This window comes from Phyllobates terribilis, unplaced genomic scaffold, assembly GCF_046119375.1.
Source record: "Phyllobates terribilis strain yellow unplaced genomic scaffold, ASM4611937v1 Scaffold_7__3_contigs__length_470593459, whole genome shotgun sequence".
NCBI lineage: Eukaryota > Metazoa > Chordata > Amphibia > Anura > Dendrobatidae > Phyllobates > Phyllobates terribilis.
In genome coordinates, this window is record NW_027362767.1 from 45001250 (window position 1) to 45028168 (window position 26919).

General features: G+C 48.3%; 1 protein-coding gene across 1 annotated transcript in view; it reads right to left on the reverse strand.

Annotated features, from left to right (window-relative positions):
- PTGER2 (prostaglandin E receptor 2) overlaps positions 1-23612 on the reverse strand; it is a 46749-nt gene extending 23137 nt beyond the window's left edge. The window contains exon 1 of the mRNA XM_073638474.1: positions 22427-23612. Within this exon, the coding sequence (XP_073494575.1) occupies positions 22427-23224 (798 nt within the window). The 5' untranslated portion in view covers positions 23225-23612. The remainder of the gene's footprint in view (positions 1-22426) is intronic.
- Positions 23613-26919: the final 3307 nt, after the last annotated feature.

Below are 26919 nucleotides of genomic sequence, written 5' to 3' on the forward strand. Positions count from 1 at the left end.
ATGGGACATGATGAAGGCAATTTTGGCCCGGTCGGAGTTAAACTGGTGGGACAATAGTTCAAAGTGCAGGGTGCACTGATTAATGAAGCCCCGAGCCTGGGCGGGGTCGCCTCCGAAGCGAGGAGGTGCAGAAAGCCGGGGTCCGGGGTAGGATACCATGGTATTGGTGGGCAGCGGAGCTGCCGGGTTGCGAGTCATGGCACTGGCGGTGGTTGCTGGTGGAGCAGTCAGAGTGTCCAGGCGAGAATTGACATTCCGCAGGTGACCCAGGATGGACTCCTGTTGGGACCTCTGACGGGACAGTTCATGACAGAGGTCCGAGAGCGAGGGAGCTTGGGTGCCACCGGGTTCCATGGCCCGAGCAAACTGTAACGGGTCTGGGAGGCGGAACCTCTGAGCTACTATACAAGGGGGCAGTCCTTGTAAGGGAGCGGGTGGCGACCAGGCAGGCAGTCACAGCAGGTGACCGGGACAGTCTCTGGAAGAACGGGCAGGAGATCACGACAAGTGACTGGGGCAGTCTCTGGGTGAACGGGCAGATGGTCACGGCAAGTGACCGGGGCAGTCTCTGGGTGAACGGGCAGGTGGTCACGGCAAGTGACCGGGGCAGTCTCTGGGTAAAGGGTTGGTACGACCTGTGGCGGCTGATGGTAGACTTGAGCTCCCAGGTGAGCAGGCGAGAGTCTCTGGATAAACGGGTGGTCACAGCATGTGACGGCGGAGCCTCCAGGAAGACCAACAGACAGGCGGCAGATGAGCGCTCCCAGGAGAGCGGGCAGAAGTCTCTGGACAGGCGGGTGGTCACAGCACGTGACGGCAGAGCCTCCAGGTAGGCTAGCAGACAGGCAGCAGATGAGCGCTCCCAGGTGAGCGAGCAGGAGTCACTGGACAGGCAGGTGGTCACAGCATGTGACGGCGGAGCCTCCAGGTAGACTAGCAGGCAGGTAGCAGGTGAGCGCTCCCAGGTGAGCGGGCAAGCTGGTCCATAGACAGACTGACGGGAGTAGGAAGGCAGACCGTCGGACCTCAGGCAAGCAGGCAGGTGGCTGGTGTGCGCTCCCAGGTGAGCGGGCAGGCTGGTCCTTAGACAGACTGACAGGAGTAGCAAGGCAGACCGTCGGACCTCAGACTAGCAGGCAGGTAGCAGATAATCAGGCAGGAATCTGGCAGGTAACTGGCAGGTAACTGGCAGGTAACTGGCAACGGGACCTGAGGGCTGAAGCAGAGTAGTGAACAGTGCAACAACATTGCTCGGGCACCTCCATTTTGGAGGAGGTGCCTTATATATGGTAAAGTCCTCCGGCCATTGGCCGGGGACTCCTTAGGACGGCGCGCGCGGCCCCTTTAAGAGGGAGGGCGCGCGCGCGCGCCCTAAGCACAGTGGCCGGGAAGGAGCGCGCGCTGCCAGCAGAGCGGGAGAGGGACGCCGGGCACGGAGCAGAGCGGTGAGGGGAACAGCGTCCCTGCCTAGCAGAGGGCAGGGACGCCGGCACTACACATTACATTATAGGAAATATAGTGGCGGCTGGGGACCGAGTATGGACACCCGGCTGCCGCCGGCATGAGGTTGTGGAAAGCTTCCACCTCCTTAAAAGGCCATTTTTCAAGTGCAAAAAGCTGCCCAGAAATCTGTCAGTTTAGTGTTGCGGCCTGTGGGTGGGTGGGTGGCTGGCTGCATACTTGCACTTGCAGAAAACTAAGCAGATGGTGGCCTCTATCATCATCATGGCCTCACCTCGGCACTATGAACTCTCCTGAAGGAGAAGCCAGGGCCCGCCGGAGGAGTCTCCGGTTCTCTGGTGGGCCCGTCCAACGCTGCCGAAAAGCAGCCCTGGCTAAGAAAAGTATGGGGGAAGGTTCCCGGACACTCTACGTCTGTTTTTTAATGTGGATCGGCCATGCTTATGCATGTTATTTCTCAAACCGCATTACAGATCAGGCCATTGTCCAACTCTGTATTCAAGAAATTAAATGCGCAAAGAAAGATGTGTGTGTGTCAAAGCACCACCGACAAGTGCGAGTTGATGTTGGACGGGCTGCCATTGCTTCTGCAACAAGCTGCATTACAGGATTTCCTGTGAGAAATGACATGCAGGGTAGATAGGGTTTCCCTCTATGCCAGTCCTTTCACCGAGCTAAATACAACTGTCAGCAAAAAAAGTTGTGGACTGGCTCCGTACCGTCCCTGGCCACATTCACCTGTCCACGTGTTTGTGGTTAGGCGGTCCTTCCCAGTAAGTGCACTGGGGAGGGCACGGGTAATGTTGTGGGACCCGTGCTTGTGGAAGGTGGAGGCGATACCAGGAAATATAGTGGCAGCTGGGGACTGAGTATGGACACCCGGCCGCCGCCGGCATGAGGTTATGAAAAGCTTCCGCCTCCACGAGCTTAATAGACCAAATTTCAAGTGCAAGCAGCTGTCAAAAATTTGGCAGTATAGTATTGCAGCCTGAGGATGGGTGGGTGGCTGGCTGCATACTTGCGCTTGCATTCCAAGGAATGGGGTAGGGATAACTGAACGCTGCAGTGGGACAAGGACGTGGATTGTTGCAAGTCTGCAACGACAGGTGCATGGCGGGAGGCATCTTCGCATGCGCCAAAGATCACTTATAATGGGCACACTTTTAGGCAGTGACCTGGGAGTCATAGATGCTTCCAGGGGTCTTCCCCATGCTGTTCCCATGTCTTTTCAGCACTGTATGCATGTGTCTGATGATGTGTCACACAGCATAAGGCCAGATAAGGTTGTAAAATGTTAAAATGACATTTCCTGGTGAATGCATTTGTCTTGGTTGAAAGCAATGCAAAAGTGCAAAAACACATCAAAAACGCAACGTGTGAACATAGCCCAAGGTGTGGAGGAGTATTTTTGCTTTTGGTTATTTATTTTGCCTTCTATACAAGTCATTACCCTGGAAAGGATGTTCCTTAACACATTTCCTAGGAAAATCCATTTTGGTTTTGTTTTTGTATGTTTTATCGTGAGTCCGTAAAAGTGGCGTAATACTCTGACAACGTTGTTAACAGCAGTGACCTGGGAGTCAGAAATGCTTCCAGGGGTCTTCCCCATGTTGTTCCCATGTCATTTGAGCACTGTTCCCATCGATTTGGGCAATTTTTAGGCTCTCTGCAGACCGCCGGGGGGAGCCGCCTGAAAAATGCTCGAGTTTCCCGTAGACTTACATTGGGCTCATTGCTCGGGTCGAGCACCCGAGTATTCCAATGAGCTCGACCCGAGCAACGAGCACCCGAGCATTTTAGTGCTCGCTCATCACTACTCCTAACATCTACATCTGCAGAGCTGCTGAGCTCAGTGAATGGCTGCAGCGGTAACAGGTGCTGTAGTCATGATGTCACCGCAGCAGCCTGTAATCAATCACTGAGCAGTGACAGAGAGGCGGTGCTGGAGCCAGAGAAGGTCAGTATTGCTGTATGGTATCCTGTGGGCTGAAGAAAGCTGTAAGTGGAGATCCCCTTTAAACTGTTGCTTTTAGAAAGATGTAACATTTCAAGATGAAAGCAGAATCTTGTATTTAGCTTTTATGTGTTTTTTATTTCTTCCTGGAACTTTTTGCTTTGTATTTTTGTACCTCGAGTAACCACATAATGTGATGCTGTGTGAATGTGCGTGACTCACGGGAGCTGCGGAGATGAATGAGCCACGCAAAATAACTGTATAATGATATTATTGAATCGCAGGCCGCCGTGCATATGACTGTGCTGGGCACGCCGCTTAAAGGGGCACACCTCAAAAGATACCAACATGGCTCTGAAAATGTGAAGTGCTTGGAAACCCAGAGAAGGGTCAGAGTTCCCTATAGGAACAATTGTTTATTAAATAGAGAGGCTAAAAAGAGCTGGATGATGTCTATCTGTCCATGCGCAGTGCAGAGCAGACTGACTGCACTGGTCTTCATGTGATGCATTGTATTTAGGAGAAATGAACACCGCGCCGCTTTTGCCCTTTAAAGAGGTTGTTCACAACTTTTTATTACCCCCCCATTGTTTCCCCCCGGGGCCCCTATGGGTTTTTGTAATTACCTTGTGTTACAGATACTGCCTGTGAGCGGCGCTATCGGTGGCCGCTCACAGGCATCACGTGACCCCCCCGCTGACGTCACGTCAAGTGAGGCGTGACATCAGTGACGCGGTCCCTGCGGTGGATGCTGGGTTGTGGGTGAGGTGAGCATTCTATGGCGGTGATATGATCTGAGCCCTGTATGGCGGTGATATGATTTGAGCGCTGTATGGCGGTGATATGATCTGAGCACTGTATGGCGGTGATATGATCTGAGCGCTGTATGGCGGTGATATGATCTAAGCACTGTGTGGCGGTGATGTGATCTGAGCGCTGTATGGTGGTGATATGATCTGAGCACTGTGTGGCGGTGATATTATCTGAGCACTGTGTGGCGGTGATATGATCTGAGCGCTGTGTGGTGGTGATATGATCTGAGCGCTGTATGGCGGTGATATGATCTGAGCGCTGTGTGGCGGTGATATTATCTGAGCACTGTGTGGCGGCGATATGATCTGAGCACTGTGTGGCGGTGATATGATCTGAGCGCTGTATGGTGGTGATATGATCTGAGCGCTGTGTGGCGGTGATATGATCTGAGCGCTGTGTGGCGGTGATATGATCTGAGCGCTGTGTGGCGGTGATATTATCTGAGCGCTGTCTGGTGGTGATATGATCTGAGCGCTGTGTGGTGGTGATATGATCTGAGCGCTGTGTGGCGGTGATATTATCTGAGCACTGTGTGGCGATGATATGATCTGAGCACTGTGTGGCGGTGATATGATCTGAGCGCTGTATGGTGGTGATATGATCTGAGCGCTCTATGGCGGTGATATAATCTGAGCACTGTATGGCGGTGATATGATCTGAGCCCTGTATGGCGGTGATATGATCTGAGCGCTGTGTGGCGGTGATATGATCTGAGCACTGTGTGGCGGTGATATGATCTGAGCGCTGTGTGGCGGTGATATGATCTGAGCGCTGTGTGGCGGTGATATGATCTGAGCGCTGTATGGCGGTGATATGATCTGAGCACTGTGTGGCGGTGATATGATCTGAGCGCTGTGTGGTGGTGATATGACACTGCATAGCTTTGTTCTTTTTACAATGCGTCGGTGTTGTCACTGGAAGTGCATTGGGGGTGTGTCAGAGCACTTGGAAAGCATGAATACCCTCCCCCTATGCACTTCCAGGCTAATTTGCATATGGCACATCGGATTATTACAAGACTGGTATCATTTTATTGCTGAGCTAGGACCCATAAAGCCTTTCCACATAGCTTCAATAGTAAAACTTCTTGGCAAGTTTTCTCTTACAGATTGATATGTCTGTAAGAAAATGTGGGAATGATGCATGTAGTTAGACAGGGATACAAGGGCTGGCAGCACGAGTTGGTTTGCGGCCAGAATCGGACAGCTTCAAAGCCGGCTGGTATTTCACAACTCAAATAAAATGGCTTGTGTGGGGGGTGACGCAGCGGACGACACGTGGCTCCTTTATGACTGACCCAAGGAAAAGTTTTTTCAAAGTTTTTGTTTTTACAAAGTTTAAGTTGTCCAAAGTTTGCTGTGGTTTATGGCTCTGATTAATTGTTGATGGGGAGTATATGCGGGAATCAATAAAGGGCGCCATACTCTGTTTCTTTCTAGGGACAGCCGTGGCGGAGCCCAACAGCCGCCACAGTTCGGGTCCTGAGGCTTATGACCACCGCAAATCCAAATATTAATAGTCACAAATTGTTTGACATATTGTATAGCACTATTAGTAGATTGCTTCATTTATGAAACTGATTAATGGTTTCATTGTTGCACTGTATGGCAGTATTTTCTATTTAAGTATATTTTTAAGCACATGCTGTTGGCTACATTGGATAGCATTATTTATAATATATTATTTATTATACACTATTTAGGTAATATGCAGCCTACACTGTCTAATGGTAAGAGCCATGCTATATAGTATACGGCACATACTGTCAGTATACGGGATGCCTCTTAAAATTAGACACTGTATAGTTATTTTTGCACTGTATGATAAAACATCATCCGGAAGAGCGACTCCAACATGTTGCACTGCATAAGGAATCGCGAGGAAAGCTGCAGAGGTTCTATGCAGAGCTATGTGTCTCCACGGTTACAGACTACAAAGCCTCTGTGTAGTCAGGTCCCGTAGTCGTTGGTGGATCTGTAGCTGTAGAAGCTGCTATGGGGTCCAGAGTTTGATGGAGTCTCTCTGGTGCAAGAACATGATGTATTTTTGGAGAGGATGCCATAGTGCTCTCTAGCACTATGTGCGGTTCTCTGGTATATGGCGGTACTATACATATCTGTAATTATTGCTACATTTGCTGCTGTTGCTCTGGGCCCTATGACTTCTAGTTACACCTTTGCATGTATTACTTAGTCTGCGCTCTATTACTGCCTATGGGATCTATGGAGTGAAGTATGCTTAGGATCAGACTAAACCGAAAAGACACATAGTTCTGCATAGGAGCTGCATGCACAAAACGGTAGGAGATAAATGTTTTTTTTTTTTTTTTAATTTGCTTTGGATGCCATGCCCTGCATTTGTTTGCCCTGATATCTGGCGCGCACCCTGGGAGCTCAGATGTTGCATTTTGTGAATTGTAACCACCGTTTCTGCATTGTGTCTGGAGGAGTTACCGGCGTTTTTCGATACACTCTGACTTTTTGTTTGTGTGTTAATTTTTTAGTTCCTTCTGGAGCCTGAATTGTTCCTTTGTCAGATTCTCAGTGTTACATAAGACTAAGGAGGCAGTGAGGAGCTGAACAAGTCCGGACGCACTCGGGAAGCTCCCGAACATCGGGCTCCTGGTCTTCATATATAACTTCATGGTTATATAAACTCTTGGAGGCCACCGCCCTTCTGCACCACAGAGGGATTTACGTAATTAGTAATGTCTGTGAAAATATTTTCAAGTCGATGATATCTGGTTTAGAAGATTCTCAGATATAGAAATAAAAAAAAGGTTCATGAGATGTTGTGACCTACTTGAGTTTTGGAGTACGGTGCGTTCTACTTTCCATCGATTTGAAGAACTAACCATGACTCTGTTATATTATCTCCTCTAAAAACAAACTCTTTAAGAATAATAAGGGATAGGCACATCCCAAAAAAATCTTCAAGCTTTATTTCATGTCCATCAGATTAAAAATCACACATGGTAGTGATGGCAGAAACATTCTGCCGCTGGCTGCGCCCTTAGTTATAGAGTATGGGAAAGAACAAATTTTTAAGGAAAACCATTATCATTCATGTGTAACAGATTTACAATTATGCAAATATATGTTAGGAACATGAACGACTAAGAAAAGGGTTGTACTGACAAAATCATTGATACAGAATACCAAAAAACATTAGATAGACATCTTGTTTACAAAATGAAAGCAAAATATGTTACAAGTAATAATCAGACTATAACCTTTAGTACCCCATATTGTCTTCAATTTAATATGATTAAAAATCATTACCAAAAATGTACCTGTTCTGAATCAGGATAAAACTATTCCTGAAATTGTAACTAAAGGATACAGCTGTGTTGTGAGGAAAGGTAAATCCACAGGTAACAAACTTTCAGCGTGGCTGACCACAAAGGGCTTCCACAAATGTTTGGGTAATAAGTGCAGTGTTTGCCTTTTCGCTAAAAAAAACCTCATAAAATAGATGACCGTCATATTAATTATTTTATTAATTGACACCTATCATGTGATTTATTGCATTGAGTGTGAAAAAAAAATGTGGGCTGTACTAGTCGCAAACTGAAGAAGAGGATAGCTGAACATATATATATATACAGTCATGGCCGAAATTGTTCCAGAAAATTATTGCGATTACACATGTTTTGTTATACACACGTTTATTTCCTTTGTGTGTATTGGAACAACACAGAAAAACATTGGACATAATTTCACACAAATCCCCCCAAAATGGGCCGGACAAAATTATTGCCATCTTTCCAAAATTGTGGGTAAACAACTTTGTTTCAAGCATTGATGCTCTTTCAAACTCACCTGTGGCAAGTAACAGGAGTGGGCTATATGAAAATCACAATAGATAAATACATTGATACCCGCGCTTACTAGCGTAAATTAGATCAAAATATAGAAGCCACATGTGGAAGTTACACCCCTGTAGATGTAATGATGGAAAAAGAACACGACAAAATACTAACCACTACGCTAAAATGTTATTTGCACTGGTTGGAGACCATTCTGTGGGAACTACCACAATTGATCAGTACATCTTCACTTTTTCAGTTAATACTATTTTTTCTATTGCTGTTCCTACAGATGTCTTTCTCCAGCGGGTTCTAGGTTGGATTTTTATTTTAATGATGTGTCAATCAAAATTTTAGCACAATGGTTAGTAGTTTGTCGTGTTGAAATGAAAATCACACCTGAAACCAGATAAAAAAGGGAGAAGTTGACTCAATCTTTGTGTAGCGCCGGCGTCCCTGCCTCCTGCTAGGCAGGGACGCTGTTCCCCTCACCCCTCTGCTCCGAGCCCGGCGTCCTCCTCCCGCTCTGCTGGCAGCGCGCGCTCCTTCCTGGCCACTGTGCTTAGGGCGCGCGCGCGCTCCCTCCCTCTTAAAGGGGCCGCGCGCGCCGTCCTAAGGAGTCCCCGGCCAATGGCCGGAGGACTTCACCATATATAAGGCACCTCCTCCAAAATGGAGGTGCCCGAGCAATGTTGTTGCACTGTTCACTACTCTGCTTCAGCCCTCAGGTCCCGTTGCCAGTTACCTGCCAGATTCCTGCCAGTTTGTTGTCTGATTCCTGCCTGATATTCTGCTTACCTGCCTGCTAGCCTGAGGTCCGACGGTCTGCCTACTGACTCCTGTCAGTCTGTCTAAGGACCAGCTTGCCCGCTCACCTGGGAGCGCTCCTCTGCTACCTGCCTGCTAGCCTGAGGTCCGACGGTCTGCCCTCCAACTCCTGTCAGTCTGTCTATGGACCAGCTTGCCCACTCACCTGGGAGCGCACACCTGCTACCTGCCTGCTAGCCTACCTGGAGGCTCCGCCGTCACGTGCTGTGACCACCTGCCATTCCAGAGACTCCTGCCCGCTCACCTGGGAGCGCACACCTGTTACCTGCCTGCTAGCCTACCTGGAGACTCTGCCATCACAGGTCGTACCTACCCTTTACCCAGAGACTGCCCCGGTCACTTGCCGTGACTTCCTGCCCGTTCATCCAGAAACTGCCCCGGTCACTTGCCGTGATCTCCTGCCCGTTCATCCAGAGACTGCCCCGGTCACTTGCCGTGACCTCCTGCCCGTTCATCCAGAGACTGCCCCGGTCACTTGCCGTGACCTCCTGCCCGTTCATCCAGAGACTGCCCCGGTCACTTGCCGTGACCTCCTGCCCGTTCATCCAGAGACTGCCCCGGTCACTTGCCGTGACCTCCTGCCCGTTCATCCAGAGACTGCCCCGGTCACTTGCCGTGACCTCCAGCCCGTTCACTCAGAGACTGTCCCGGTCACCTGCTGTGACTGCCTGCCCGTCTTCCCTGGTCGCCACCCGCTCCCTTACAAGGACCGCCCCCTTGTATAGTAGCTCAGAGGTTCCGCCTCCCAGACCCGTTACAGTTTGCTCGGGCCATGGAACCTGGTGGCACCCAAGCTCCCTCACTCTCGGACCTGTGTCATGAACTGTCCCGTCAGAGGTCCCAACAGGAGTCCATCCTGGGTCACCTGCGGAATGTCAATACTCGGCTGGACACTCTGACTGCTCCACCAGCAACCACTGCCAGAGCCATGACTCACAATCCGGCAGCTCCGCTGCCCACCAATACTATGGTATCCTACCCCGAACCCCGGCTTTCTGCACCTCCTCGCTTCGGAGGCGACTCCGCTCAGGCTCGGGGCTTTATAAATCAGTGCACCCTGCACTTTGAACTCCTGTCCCACCAGTTTAACTCCGACCGGGCCAAAATTGCCTTCATCATGTCCCATCTCACCGGGGAGGCCCTGGCCTTGCTAAATCCTCTATGGGAGAGAGGAGACCCCCTGGTGTCCGACTTGCCTGCCTTTCTCACGGCTTTCCGGAAAGTCTTCGACGAACCTGGACGGAAGACCTCATCCGCATCATCTCTGCTACGCCTCCGTCAGGGAAGTCTCACCGTGGGCCAATATGCCATACGGTTCCGTACCCTTGCCTCGGAGCTGGCCTGGGATAACGACGCTCTGGTATCTGTCTTCTGGGAGGGTCTGTCCGGCCGTATCAAAGATGAACTTGCCGGTCGAGACATTCCTACCACTCTCGATGACCTAATAACTCTTGCCACCCGGATTGACCTACGGTTCCAGGAGCGTGTCAAAGAAGTCACCCGTGAGAGGAGGTTTCCACGTCTAGCTCCTACTTTTCAGAAGTCCGTCACTCCCTCCGTTTCTCCCCAGGTACACTCTCCTGAGCCTATGCAGGTCGACCAGACCAAGATGGTCAAAACCCGTCAGGACTTACGCCGTGCCGAGGGGAGCTGCTTCTACTGTGGCAGTAAGGAGCACCGGATCCGTACCTGCCCTGAGAGGTCGGGAAACGCCTGTGTCTAGGTTCGCTCAGAGAGGTCGACCTAGACAAGAATAAATCCTCTCCATCTCTGCTGCTGTCAGTCTCAATTATCTGCGGGGAGAATCGTTATTTCGAACTAGCCCAACTTGACTCTGGAGCGGCCGGGAATCTTATTTCACAGGCCCTGGTAGAAAAATACCGCATTCCCACCAAACCTCTGGCTATACCATTATCTGTCGCTGCTGTGGATGGGGGCCTCTTACCACGTCCCATCCAACTCATCACCGAATCCGTAACTCTGCAGGTGGGAATGCTGCATTCTGAGAGCATCTCTTTTCATGTTCTGCCTGGACTCTCTCACGCCCTCTTACTAGGTCTACCTTGGCTCCAGAGACATGCACCCGTGCTGGACTGGCAGACCGGAGAAGTCCTTCGCTGGGGACAGGACTGTCATAAGACTTGTTTGGTTCCTGTTCATCCCGCCCGTCCTTCTCCTACCCCAACTAATCTACCTGGACTTCCGATTCCCTATTGGTCATTTGCTGATGTCTTTAATAAAAATGAGGCAGAGACATTACCCCCTCATAGACCATACGACTGTCCTATCGACCTGTTACCCGGTACTACGCCTCCCCGTGGGCGTATTTACCCATTGTCCGCTGCTGAGACCCGGTCGATGTCCGAATATATTGAGGAGAATTTGGCCAGGGGATTCATCCGGAAATCTACCTCCCCGGCGGGAGCAGGCTTCTTTTTCATAAAAAAGAAGGACGGCTCTCTCCGTCCCTGTATAGACTATAGAGGCCTTAACCAGATCACGGTGAAGAATAAGTACCCCCTTCCGCTCATTCCAGAATTATTTGATCGTCTGAGGGGGGCTAGAATCTTCACCAAACTGGACCTCCGTGGGGCGTACAACCTGGTCCGTATCCGTCAAAGGGATGAATGGAAGACTGCATTCAACACCCGGGACGGCCACTATGAATATCTGGTAATGCCCTTTGGTCTCTGTAACGCTCCTGCCGTCTTTCAAGAGTTGGTCAATGACATCTTCCGGGATCTTCTCTACTCCTGCGTAGTGGTGTACCTGGACGACATCTTGGTCTTCTCTCCGGATCTCCAGACTCACCGGAGAGACGTTCGTCAGGTCCTGCTCAGGCTCAGGCAGAATCACCTCTATGCTAAATATGAGAAGTGCCTCTTTGAGCAGACCTCGCTTCCGTTTTTGGGCTACATTATTTCTCAGACCGGCCTTCGAATGGATCCAGAGAAACTGTCTGCCATCGAGAAATGGGCCCCGACCGGAGGGGTTGAAGGCCATTCAGCGGTTCCTGGGCTTCGCCAACTACTACCGCCTCTTCATACCGCACTTCTCTTCCCGTACTGCCCCAATTTCCGCGCTCACCCGTAAGGGCACTAATCCCAGAGAGTGGCCACCCGAAGCAGAGGAGGCCTTTCTTTCCTTAAAACAGGCCTTCTCTTCCGCCCCAGTGCTGCATCGCCCAGATGGCAACAAGCAGTTCTTCCTGGAGGTTGACGCCTCCTCCTCTGGAGCCGGAGCGGTACTTACCCAAAAATCATCTTCCGGGAGAATGGTAACTTGTGGCTTCTTCTCCAAACTCTTCTCCTCTTCTGAGCGCAACTATTCCATAGGAGATCGAGAGTTATTGGCCATCAAGCTGGCATTGGAGGAGTGGTGTTACCTGCTCGAAGGGGCTCTTCACCCGGTAATAATTTACACTGACCACAAGAACTTGGCTTACCTCCAGCATGCCCAGAGACTTAACCCGCGCCAAGCTCGGTGGTCCTTGTTTTTTGCTCGCTTTGATTTTATTCTTCATTTTCGCCCGGCTGACAAAAACATCAAGGCGGACGCCTTGTCCCGATCCTTTCTGGTGTCTGATCTCGAGGAGGAACCGAAACACATCATCGATCCCGCCAGAGTAATGCAGGTGGCTCCCGTGAGTCTAAATCGTCTCCCTCCCGGTAAGACGTTCGTATCAGTACCTGATCGGGAGAAGATCCTACACTGGGGTCACTCGTCTAAACTAGCTGGCCACGCCGGTCAGAAAAAGACCCTCCAGCTTATTACCCGGCACTACTGGTGGCCTACCCTGCACAAGGACGTAATAGACTTTGTTTCTGCCTGTGTGTCCTGCGCCCGCAACAAGGTTCCGAGACATCTGCCAGCCGGTCGCCTCCTTCCGCTCCCAGTACCTGCTGCCCCCTGGCAGCATATAGCAATGGACTTTATAACTGATCTCCCCGTCTCTGCCGGTTGTACGGTCATTTGGGTGGTCGCTGACCGCTTTTCCAAGATGGCTCATTTCGTTCCCCTGCCAGGCCTCCCGTCTGCACCCGAGCTGGCTAAAGACTTTATCCGCCACATCTTCCGTCTTCATGGCCTGCCCCTCCACATCGTGTCGGATCGTGGGGTACAGTTCACCTCACGCTTCTGGAGAGCCACTTGTAAACTGCTAGACGTCACCCTGGACTTCTCCTCCGCTTACCACCCACAGTCCAATGGTCAAGTGGAGCGGATCAATCAGAACCTGACCAGTTACCTCCGGCACTTCGTTAATGCCCACCATTCAGACTGGGTGGATCTCCTGCCATGGGCCGAATTTTCTTACAACAATCACGAGAGCGAATCTTCCTCCAAATCCCCGTTTTTTGTTGTCTTCGGTCAACATCCTCGGATCCCATTTCCCGTCTCCACCTCGGTGGACAATCCGGCTGCGGAATCTCTTGTTAACAAATTTTCCTCCATATGGGAGAGTACCCGGTCCGCACTCCTTCTGTCATCCGAGCGTATGAAAAGACATGCTGACAAAAAACGTCTGGATCCGCCTCAATTCCGTCCAGGGGATAAGGTCTGGCTCTCGTCCAAGTATGTCCGGCTCAAGATTCCTTCCTATAAGTTAGGGCCTCGGTTCATCGGTCCTCTGGAGGTCATCAGTCAGATCAACCCGGTGGCCTATAAATTGAAACTCCCGGCCAACTTGCGGATCCCTAACTCCTTCCATGTATCTCTCCTCAAACCTGTGGTACTTAACTCTTTTTCCAAGTCTACAGGTACGCCTCCTGCTCCGGTTTCCGCTGAAGACGAATTTGAGGTAGAGAACATTCTGGCCACCAAAAGGGTAAGAGGGAAGACCTTTTTTCTAGTAGATTGGAAGGGGTTTGGTCCTGAAGAGAGAACGTGGGAGCCCCGGAAGAACATCCATGCCCCTCTCATCCTAGCTAAATATCTCTCTGGCCTAAAAAAGGGGGGGCCTAAAGGGGGGGGTACTGTAGCGCCGGCGTCCCTGCCCTCTGCTAGGCAGGGACGCTGTTCCCCTCACCCCTCTGCTCCGAGCCCGGCGTCCTCCTCCCGCTCTGCTGGCAGCGCGCACTCCTTCCCGGCCACTGTGCTTAGGGCGCGCGCTCCCTCCCTCTTAAAGGGGCCGCGCGCGCCGTCCTAAGGAGTCCCCGGCCAATGGCCGGAGGACTTCACCATATATAAGGCACCTCCTCCAAAATGGAGGTGCCCGAGCAATGTTGTTGCACTGTTCACTACTCTGCTTCAGCCCTCAGGTCCCGTTGCCAGTTACCTGCCAGATTCCTGCCAGTTTGCTGTCTGATTCCTGCCTGATATTCTGCTTACCTGCCTGCTAGCCTGAGGTCCGACGGTCTGCCTACTGACTCCTGTCAGTCTGTCTAAGGACCAGCTTGCCCGCTCACCTGGGAGCGCTCCTCTGCTACCTGTCTGCTAGCCTGAGGTCCGACGGTCTGCCCTCCAACTCCTGTCAGTCTGTCTATGGACCAGCTTGCCCGCTCACCTGGGAGCGCACACCTGCTACCTGCCTGCTAGCCTACCTGGAGGCTCCGCCGTCACGTGCTGTGACCACCTGCCATTCCAGAGACTCCTGCCCGCTCACCTGGGAGCGCACACCTGTTACCTGCCTGCTAGCCTACCTGGAGGCTCTGCCATCACAGGTCGTACCTACCCTTTACCCAGAGACTGCCCCGGTCACTTGCCGTGACCTCCTGCCCGTTCATCCAGAGACTGCCCCGGTCACTTGCCGTGATCTCCTGCCCGTTCATCCAGAGACTGCCCCGGTCACTTGCCGTGACCTCCTGCCCGTTCATCCAGAGACTGCCCCGGTCACTTGCCGTGACCTCCAGCCCGTTCATCCAGAGACTGTCCCGGTCACCTGCTGTGACTGCCTGCCCGTCTTCCCTGGTCGCCACCCGCTCCCTTACAAGGACCGCCCCCTTGTATAGTAGCTCAGAGGTTCCGGCTCCCAGACCCGTTACACTTTGCATTGTGTGTCTGTGTGTGTCACGCTGAGCATGGAGAACAGAAAGAGGAGAAGAGAACTGTCTGAGGACTTGAGAACCAAAATTGTTGAAAAATATCAAAAATCTCAAGATTACCAGTCCATCTCCAGAGATTTTGATGTTCCTTTGTCCACGGTGCGCAACATACTCAAGAAGATTACAACCCAAAGCACTGTAGCTAATCTCCCTGGATGTGGACGGCAGGGGAAAATTGATGAAATGTTCCAACACAGGATAGTCTGGATGGTGGAGAAGTAGTCCCAATCAAGTTCCAAAGAAATTCAAGCTGTCCTGCAGGGGTTTTGTGTAAAATTGTGTATAATTTACCTTTCTTTAATCTGTTTTTTTTGTGTTGTTCCAATACACACAAAGGAAATAAACGTGTGTATAACAAAACATGTAAGTGCAGTAATTTTCTTGGAGAAATACTTCATTTTATAGAACAATTTTAAGGGTGCCAACACTTTCGGCCATGAATATAACCTATTCGGGAGCCGTTAGTCATTTTTGGAAAAACATGATGGGAGGTTAGACAGCTTCAGCTTATTTGGAGTAGAAAGAGTTAATTCTCCCGTTAAAGAGGTCGCTGGCAACAGAAACTCTTAATGAGAGAAGCCTTTTGGATACAAAGCAATGGAGGGGTGAATTATAGAAATGACACTGTTTATTTCCTATTTCTTTCTACTGTGCCGTTCTTTTCTGGCTGTTCAGTTAGTCGTTCATGTTCCTATTATATATTTGCATAATTTTACCTTCTTGTTGCATTTGCATAATTGTAAATCTGTTACACATGAATGGTAATGGTTTCCTTGAAAAGTTTGTTCTTTCACATTGGTGGCTACACTCCATATCAGAGTCAGCGCCAGTGTTTCTGCCATCACTACCATATGTGATTTTTAATCTGATGGACATGAAATAAAGTTTAAAGTTATTTTTGGATGTGGCTACCCCCTCAGCTTTTTCTTATGTTTTCCTGCGGGTCAGCAGTATATTTTAATGGCACTCACAACAATAAAGTCTGGTGTTCATTGAATGAGTACATTGAGATCTCTCAAACTTTCTTCATGTTGACCCCTTTAAAAAGGTGACGATCAACAGATTGACATAGGATCTTCCTCCAGCCAGGCGTTTTCCCTGCAGTGGCCTCTACAGGTAATATGTAGTATTACATGGTAGCAACTCAGATGAATGACCGTCCGTTTTGGCACACTTGAGATGTCCTTCAATTACAAGAACCTCTTGTATAAAGTGGCTTTCTCTTCTGATAGGGGTCCCAAGCAAGAATCCCCCCGTGTTATATGTATGTGCCTTTATAAAGCATATAGACAGAAGTTGAGACTATTTTAAGACCCAATATATGAAATCTAATATAGCAGTCATGAAAATTTCCCATGCAGTCCTCTCCTCAAATCCTGGGTCTGATGTATAACAGATCTGAAAGACTGGAGTCGTTTATGTTGGCGCGGAGAAGTAAATCTATTTTTAAAATAAAACTAAATCCAAAAAAGTAAAACAATGAGAGATCCCATCTCTGAGACAGAATTGCCATTTAAAACTGCTGATTTCTAGAGCAACAAGATATTTTACAAACATTTTATTCACCGTTATATATCGAAAGGCCCTCAGTAATGTAACAAGAACGTGGAAATGCATTTTCATATTGAACAATCCTATATTAATTGTGTAGTGAGTCTGTAAATGCATTGCATTTGTATCCTGTACTGATCCTGAGTTACATCCTGTATTATACTCCAGAGCTGCACTCACTATTCTGCTGGTGGAATCACTGTGTACATACAGTACAGACCAAAAGTTTGGACACACCTTCTCATTTAAAGATTTTTCTGTATTTTCATGACTATCAAAATTGTAAATTCACACTGAAGGCATCAAAACTATGAATGAACACATGTGGAATTATATACTTAACAAAAAAGTGTGAAACAGCTGAAAATATGTCTTATATTTTAGGTTCTTCAAAGTAGCCACCTTTTGCTTTGATGACTGCTTTGCACACTCTTGGCATTCTCTTGATGAGCTTCAAGAGGTAGTCACCGGAAATGGTCTTCCAACAATCTTGAAGGAGTTCCCAGAGATGCTTAGCACTTGTTGGCCCTTTTGCCTTCACTCTGCGGTCCAGCTCACCCCAAACCATCTCGATTGGGTTCAGGTCTGGTGACTGTGGAGGCCAGGTCATCTGGCGTAGCACCCCATCACTCTCCTTCTTGGTCAAATAGCCCTTACACAGCCTGGAGGTGTGTTTGGGGTCATTGTCCTGTTGAAAAATAAATGATGGTCCAACTAAACGCAAACCGGATGGAATAGCATGCCGCTGCAAGATGCTGTGGTAGCCATGCCGGTTCAGTATGCCTTCAATTTTGAATAAATCCCCAACAGTGTCACCAGCAAAGCCCCCCCACACCATCACACCTCCTCCTCCATGCTTCACGGTGGGAACCAGGCATGTAGAGTCCATCCGTTCACCTTTTCTGCGTCGCACAAAGACACGGTGGTTGGAACCAAAGATCTCAAATTTGGACTCATCAGACCAAAGCCCAGATTTCCACTGGTCTAATGTCCATTCCTTGTGTTCTTTAGCCCAAACAAGTCTCTTCTGCTTGTTGCCTGTCCTTAGCAGTGGTTTCCTAGCACCTATTTTACCATGAAGGCCTGCTGCACAAAGTCTCCTCTTAACAGTTGTTGTAGAGATGTGTCTGCTGCTAGAACTCTGTGTGGCATTGACCTGGTCTCTAATCTGAGCTGCTGTTAACCTGCGATTTCTGAGGCTGGTGACTCGGATAAACTTATCCTCAGAAGCAGAGGTGACTCTTGGTCTTCCTTTCCTGGGGCGGTCCTCATGTGAGCCAGTTTCTTTGTAGGGCTTGATGGTTTTTGAAACTGCACTTGGGGACACATTCAAAGTTTACCAAATTTTTCGCACTGACTGACCTTCATTTCTTAAAGTAATGATGGCCACTCGTTTTTCTATTCTTAGAATTTGTATTATGGCAAGAAAAAAGCAGCTAACAGTCTATTCAGTAGGACTATCAGCTGTGTATCCACCAGACTTCTGCACAACACAACGGATGGTCCCAACCCCATTTATAAGGCAAGAAATCCCACTTATTAAACCTGACAGGGCACACCTGTGAAGTGAAGACCATTTCCGGTGACTACCTCTTGAAGCTCATCAAGAGAATGCCAAGAGTGTGCAAAGCAGTCATTAAAGCAAAAGGTGGCTACTTTGAAGAAACTAGAATATAAGACATATTTTCAGTTGTTTCACACTTTGTTGTTAAGTATATAATTCCACATATGTTAACTCATAGATTTGATGCCTTCAGTGTGAATGTACAATTTTCATAGTCATGAAAATACAGAGAAATCTTTAAATGAGAAGGTGTATCCAAACTTTTGGTCTGTACAGTACATTACATTACTGATCCTGTTCTGATCCTGAGTTACATCCTGTATTATACTCCAGAGCTGCACTCACTATTTTGCTGCTGCAGTCACTGTGTGGGCGAATATACATTACTTTACTGATCCTGAGTTACATCCTGTATTATACCCCAGAGCTGCACTCACTATTCTGCTGGTGGAGTCAGTGTGTGCATACATTACATTACTGATCCTGAGTTACATCCTGTATTATACCCCAGAGCTGCACTCACTAGTCTGCTGGTGGAGTCACTGTGTGCATACATTACATTACTGATCCTGTACTGATCCTGAGTTACATCCTGTATTATACCCCAGAGCTGCACTCACTATTCTGCTGGTGCAGCCACTGTGTGCATACATTACATTACTGATCCTGAGTTACCTCCTGTATTATACTCCAGAGCTGCACTCACTATTCTGCTGGTGCAATCACTGTGTACATACATTACATTACTGATCTTGAGTTACATCTTGTATTATACTCCAGAGCTGCACTCACTATTCTGCTTGTGCAGTCACTGTGTACATACATTGCATTACTGATCCTGAGTTACATCCTGTATTATACTCCAGAGCTGCACTCACTATTCTGCTGGAGCAGTCACTGTGTACATACATTACATTACTGATTCTGAGTTACATCCTGTATTATACTCCAGAGCTGCACTCACTATTCTGCTGGTGCAGTCACTGTGTACATACATTACATTACTGATCCTGAGTTACATCCTGTATTATACTCCAGAGCTGCACTCACTATTCTGCTGGTGCAGTCACTGTGTACATACATTACATTACTGATCCTGAGTTACATCCTGTATTATACTCCAGAGCTGCACTCACTATTCTGCTGGTGCAGTCACTGTGTACATATATTACATTACTGATCCTATATTATACTCCAGAGCTGCACTCACTATTCTGCTGGTGCAGCCACTGTGTGCATACATTACATTACTGATCCTGAGTTACCTCCTGTATTATACTCCAGAGCTGCACTCACTATTCTGCTGGTGCAATCACTGTGTACATACATTACATTACTGATCCTGAGTTACATCCGGTATTATACTCCAGAGCTGCACTCACTATTCTGCTGGTGCAGCCACTGTGTACATACATTACATTACTGATCCTGTACTGATCCTGAGTTACATCCTGTATTATACTCCAGAGCTGCACTCACTATTCTGCTGGTGCAGTCACTGTGTACATACATTACATTACTGATCCTGAGTTACATCCGGTATTATACTCCAGAGCTGCACTCACTATTCTTCTGGCTTCAGATATCTCTGAGCATTTCCTGGTTGTTGATTGCTTGCATAGAGCTTGCTCTGGAAATTGACATGAAGCAATTTTAGGAGCTTGACTAATTTTAAGGGGTGTGTCTGATAATAAGATGTAACCATGTACATATAATGTCCACATGACATACATGATTTTTATATTTATTATGTTCCTTTTACAATTTCTTTTCTATGGGTTAAGAGACTAATGAAAATCATTTAAATGCCGGAATTCCCGACCATCTGATACAAATGAGCAGGTTCCGCCACATTTTACTTCTGTACATTGTTGAGGATTTTTCTTCCAGGGTTGTGTCTGATAAAGTATAATAACTCCTGCAGTAGAGAACATGACACAGTATTAATGCAGCGACTGCATGTAGACGTGATACGAGCCTGTGCGTGTGCGGATATGTGCGGTATATAGAAAAGCTGGACGAGATAACGAGCTACTAGAGCTCTGCACGGTAACAGTGAGAACGGATGCCTGATAGACATGAAGCACAGGATGAGTTACTGCTCGTCTCTTGATGCCTCAGGGGAATCTGAACTGGAAATTGGTAATAGAAATTTTCAGCATAGATTGACATGGCGCATGGACGGGAGATTCCTGCCTGCTGGAGCCGACCATAAATGTACTAACATTGTTTAGGAAAACACAATTACATGTTTGTAAATATCTAATTTCCTGTTTATATGTAGTAATACTTCTGTGCTAGCTGCTCCTCCTCCTGACCACTGTCACTCTGGAGGGAAAGTCAGAATATAAGTCACATGTGGTATGACCAGCAGAATAGTGAGTGCTGCTCTGGAGTATAATACCGGATGTAACTCAGGATCAGTAATGTAGTGTATGTGCACAGTGACTGCACAAGCAGAATAGTGAATGCAGCTCTGGAGTATAATACAGGATGTAACTCAGGATCAGTAATGTAATCTATGTACACAGTGACTGCACCAGCAGAATAGTGAGTGAAGCTCTGGAGTATAATACCGGATGTAACTCAGGATCAGTAATGTATTGTATGTGCACAGTGACTGCACAAGCAGAATAGTGAATGCAGCTCTGGAGTATAATACAGGATGTAACTCAGGATCAGTAATGTAATGTATGTACACAGTGACTGCACAAGCAGAATAGTGAATGCAGCTCTGGAGTATAATACAGGATGTAACTCAGGATCAGTAATGTAATGTATGTACACAGTGACTGCACCAGCAGAATAGGGAGTGCAGCTCTGGAGTATAATACAGGATGTAACTCAGGATCACTACAGGATCTGTAATGTAATGTATGTGCACAGTGACTGCACAAGCAGAATAGTGAGTGCAGCTCTGGAGTATAATACAGGATGTAACTCAGGATCAGTAATGTAATGTATGTACACAGGGACTGCACCAGCAGAATAGTGAGTGCAGCTCTGGAGTATAATACAGGATGTAACTCAGGATCAGTAATGTAGTGTATGTACATAGTGACTGCACCAGCAGAATAGTGAGTGCAGCTCTGGAGTATAATACAGGATGTAACTCAGGATCAGTAATGTAGTGTATGTACACAGTGACTGCACCAGCAGAATAGTGAGTGCAGCTCTGGAGTATAATACAGGAAGTAACTCAGGATCAGTGCAGGATAATGTAATGTAATGTATGTACACAGTGACTGCATCAGCAGAATTTTGAGTGCAGCTCTGGGGTATAATACAGGATGTAACTCACAATCTGTAATGTATGTAAACAGTGGCTGCAGCAGCAGAATAGTGAGTGCAGCACTGGAGTATAATGAAGGATGTAAGTCAGGATCAGTAATGTAATGTATGTACACAGTGACTCCACCAGCAGAATAGTGAGTGCTGCTCTGGAGTATAATACAGGATGTAACTCAGGATCAGTAATGCAATATATGTACACAGTGACTGCACCAGCAGAATAGTGAGTGCAGCTCTGGGGTATAATACAGGATGTAACTCACAATCTGTAATGTAATGTATGTACACAGTGACTGCACCAGCAGAATAGTGAGTGCAGCTCTGAGGTATAATACAGGATGTAACTCAGGATCAGTAATGTAATGTATGTACACAGTGACTGCACCAGCAGAATAGTGAGTGCTGCTCTGGAGTATAATACAGGATGTAACTCACGATCTGTAATGTAATGTATGTACACAGTGACTGCACCAGCAGAATAGTGAGTGCAGCTCTGGAGTATAATACAGGATGTAACTCACGATCTGTAATGTAATGTATGTACACAGTGACTGCACCAGCAGAATAGTGAGTGCAGCTCTGGAGTATAATACAGGATGTAACTCACGATCTGTAATGTAATGTATGTACACAGTGACTCAACTTTTTCTGTAGATCACATCTGCATGTAAACTATAAAGTTGTGTCCATGGGTCAACATTGACTCTAAAGTCTATACATTTATGGGAGGGACATGCTGACACGACTGATTATCACAAAGTTCAATATAAAAGTTGAAATGTTGCAGAAACAGCTTTGATGGATGACTGTCAGTAGTTGTGTAGTCGGTGCTTGGACCCATTTGGAGCAGCACAGATGAAACAGCTCAGATTGAACTGACAGATGTAGCAAAGTTTGTTATTTGGTTTATAACACACAATGTGACGAGAGTTTATAAATTGTTCAGATCTTTAGTTTTAGTAATTAAAAATGGAGCGATTTCTCCTGGTCATGCTGAATTTGGCACAATTTCTTTCTAGTACAAGCATTGTATTAGGATTTTATGAACTGATGTCTATTCATATTATAACAACTTGAACTTTCATAACAATTAGAATCGATTCTGAATATCTTACCGTGAATGGTACTGAACAGATAATGAAGGTAATGGTCATGATAGACAATAGTATGAGATGGTCGATTTCTTCAGACATGGAAATCCTCTCCCGCTTGTTCTTCTTCAGAGATCCGACTCTCCGGGTTTTTTGCCTCTTGTGCATCCTGACCAGACTGACGATGACAATTAGGTTGCAGGTCAACACAGCTACGATGAGAATAAGAAGCAGGGCGGCGTACAGCATGGAGTACACGTTGCTGATGTATTCATCCCTTTTTTGACCCCGCATGTTGATAAAACACCACGTTCCGGGACAGTATTGAATGAATTCTCCAAATCCCATAACTGGGAAGAGGCAAAATACGATGCAAAAAGAGTAGATGACTGGAAAGGTGATGATCCCACAACGCTTCTTGATGAACTTCTCATAGAAGTAAGGATGTCCTATGGCTAATGCACGCTCCAAAGCCATGGCAAAGAGAACCATCATGGTGGCCAGGCTGAAAAAAGTCATGGCAAAAGCAAAATAATTGCAAAGATTCAAAGCGGAGAGAGTCATTCTCTTGGCATAAGATGCCATCACCACAGGACTGATCATACAAGTGCCCAACAAGTCAGTGATGACCAGACCAGTTACTAGGATGAAGAACAGAGAGATTTTGCCCCTGTTCCCTCTTCTCCGTCGCTCCAGCAAAACCAGCGCTGTTAAGTTCCCCAAGACCCCTGCGGAGAACATGGCGGCGCTGATAGCCGGGCTCTCGTTGGGTCCTAAATGTGTAGTGGATATGCATTTGTTGGTGAAATTATATTCGTCCATCGTGGTCCTGAAGGAACCTGGGCTAAAAGGTCAACCACTTCTGGTCCAGCTCTTCAGGCACATGGCAGGTGAGTCCTCAGCACTAGGAAGAATGGGACTTGGGGAAGAAGAAGAAGAAGCACAACGTGGGAAGCCTCTGACATCACACAGAACTTTCACTCCTCCCCGAAGCATAAAACGAGGAAGAAAGAAATGAAAGAGAAGACGATAAGTGTAATAGCCAAGCAAGGGTCCATCCACGTACTCCAAGGATGGTCACATCTCCAGGACTCGAGAGAAGATCCGATGGCATCTCTACAGAAGGAGATATCTGCAGCTCTGTGAAGAAGTGATTGCTTCAGTGAAAGACAATTCCATGCGACTTCTATCCCCTCCCACATCCTCTCCCCACAGCAAGTTGTGTAGGGCGAGCCCCGTAGAAAAGCTAGCCCGTCATCATCATCGGAAAGCTGAGAGCACCGACGTGTAAAAAGGCTTCGTAATCACCAGATATAAAATCTGTGGCTGCAGGCGTCGCAAGCGGAGCAAGAAAAACTACTCAGAATTTGCTGCAAACTATTAGCAGAAGCAAAACCGTCCCATCCAGTGAATCGCCTGCCGCCTTCGCTCTGTGCGCAGTTTAGTTTGGATTTTTGTTTATTGCATTTCAAACTTTTATTTTTCTTTTGTTCATTTTTTATTACCGCATCTGCAGCGTGCACCAGAGGATCCCAGAAGGGAATACATGGAAACTTTTAATGAATGTTACAAAGAAAGAAAGAAATTCCGAGCACCTCCTCACAGAATGAAGTGCGAATGGGTGCAATATATAAAAAGCAAAAAGTGCAGCAGCATGCACTGCATATAATAGTCAGGGCATATTGCACCTGTTCACACTCGCTTCATTGTTCTAGGTAATTTTTTTCTTTGTAGTATAAATTAGGAGGTGGTGACTGCCTCCTCAGTTGGCCGCGCTCCATCAGTCTAAGGGCTCATTCAGATGTCTGTTTTTCGCAGACGATTGCTGTATTTTCACTGATAGAACTTGTACCTATGATGATCGAAGGGGCTGTTCACATGTCTGATTTTTTTTTTTTTTTTGCCAACCTAGTGATCTGTGCAAAATTGTTGAGACATGTCGGATATTGATATGAGTGTCGGATCAAAATTGGCAATGGAAGTCTGTGGGTCCCTGAAAAAAAAAATCGGACAGCACTCGGGTGCCATTTGAGTGCTGTTCATTTTTTACAGACGGATAGAAGGTGGAGAAACTATTTTTTTTGTTTCTCATGCAAGGAAAAGTGATGAAACTCAGACCGAACACTGATGAAACGGAACAAAATCATTGATGAAACTAGGAGCGTGTTTCTCATACGTGAAAAAAACCTGACGATTGATTGAGACTTTATCAAGCATTGGATCCTACCTACTTTTAAATATTTGTAGCCATGGGAGAGGCACATCTGATAGAAATGATTAGGTTTCCATCAGAGAAAGGTCACCTTGTCATGGCCGGTGGGCTCACGCGAATTGGCCAATTTGTGTGCTAAGTACCTGTATAATTATAGTCTACTAGATGGTGGCCCGATTCTAACGCATCGGGTATTCTAGAATATGTATGAGGCCGACCGGGCGCAATCAGCAGAGCGGTGTTTAAATTTGGCACCAAAATTGCTGATTGGTTGCGGCCGGCCACCGCGACCAATCAGCAGAGCGGGGTTTAAATTTGGCGCCAATAATTCTGATTGGTTGCGGCTGGCAGCTGCGAACAATCAGCAGAGCGTTGTTTAAATTTGGCGCCAAGCTCGCTGATTGGTCGCGGCTGGCGTCCACGACCAATCAGCAGAGCGTTGTTTAAATTTGGCGCCAAGCTCGCTTTTTGGTCGCGGCTGGCGTCCGCGACCAATCAGCACAGCAGTGTTTAAATGTGGCACCAAGATCGGTGATTGGTCGCGGCCGCTATTTAAATGTGGCACCCAAATCGGTGATTGGTCGCGGGCAGCGGCCGCGACCAATCAGCGCGGTGGTGTTTAAATTTTGCGCCAAGATCACTGATTGGTCGGGTGCGGAGACCGCGACCAATCAACGAATCGTATTGGTGAGGACCGGGGAGCGCCGCTGCCTGTGCGGCTGCTTCCGCTGCGAGAACCCGGGACATGAGCGACTGCTCGCAGCCGAAGTATCCCGACCCGCAGCGCCGCTCCCCGGTCCTCCCTTGAGACCCTAGCCGCTGATCTCCCGACAGTAGCCGCATGGTGTTACTAAGGTCCGGACATTTGTGTTCAAAATCGCTGATTGGTCGCGGACGCTGCCCGCGACCAATCACCGATTTGGGCGCCACATTGAAATATCGACCGCGACCAATCACCGATCTTGGCACCACATTTAAACACCGCTGTGCTGATTGGTCGCGGACGCTGCCCGCGACCAATCACCGATTTGAGCGCCACATTTAAATAGCGTCCGCGACCAATCAGCACAGCGGTGTTTAAATGTGTCTGCAAGATCGGTGATTGGTCGCGGCCGCTATTTAAATATGGCGCTCAAATCGGTGATTGGTCGCTGGCAGCGTCCGCGACCAATCAGCACAGCAGTTTTTAAATGTGGCGCCCAAATCGGTGATTAGTCGCGGGCAGCGTCCGCGACAATCAGCACAGCAGTTTTTAAATGTGGCGCCCAAATCGGTGATTGGTCGCGGGCAGCGTCCGCGACCAATCAGCACAGCGGTGTTTAACTTTTGCGGCAAGATCAGTGATTGGTTGCGGCCGAAGAGCGCGACCAATCACCGATTTGAGCGCCAAATTTAAATAGCGGCCGCGACCAATCACCGATCTTGCCGAGACATTTAAGCACCGCTGTGCTGATTGGTCGCCGACGCTGCCCGCGACCAATCACCGATTTGGGCGCCACATTTAAATAGTGTCCGCGACCAATCAGCACAGCGGTGTTTAAATGTGTCTGCAAGATCGGTGATTGGTTGCGGCCGCTATTTAAATGTGGCGCTCAAATCGGTGATTGGTCGCGGGCAGCGTCGGCGACCAATCAGCACAGCGTTTAACTTTTGGGCCAAGATCAGTGATTGGTCGCGGCGAGAGATCGCGACCAATCAGCGAATCGTATTGGTGAGGACCGGGGAGCGCCGCTGCCTGTGCGGCTACTTCCGCTGCAAGAAGCCGAGAGATGAGCGACTGCTCGGAGCAGAAGTATCCCGGCCCGCATCACTGCTCCCCGGTCCTCCCTTGACACCCTAGCCGCATGGATGTCAGCGCCGCTGCCTGTGCGGCTACTTCCGCTGCGAGAACCCGGGACAGTATCCCGACCCGCAGCGCTGCTCCCCGGTCCTCCCTTGACACCCTAGCCGCATGGATGTCAGCGCCGCTGCCTGTGCGGCTACTTCCGCTGCGAGAACCCGGGACATGAGCGGGCGCTCGCAGCAGAAGTATCCCGACCCGCAGTGCCGCTCCCCGGTCCTCCCTTCCGCATGGAGGTCAGCGGCGCCGGCGGTCGAGTTCCTTCTGCTGCTAGCGGCCGGGAGATGAGCACCTCGCGCCGGTCATCTCCCAGCTGCATCTCCGTCCCGCAGATGAGCCGCTAACGGCCGCCATATTTTTTCAGAAATCCCGCGGCGCTGATTGGCCGCTGCCGAACCAATGAGCGACGCGGGATTTCCAGGACAGACAGACAGACAGACAGACTGACGGGATAAGACGATTATA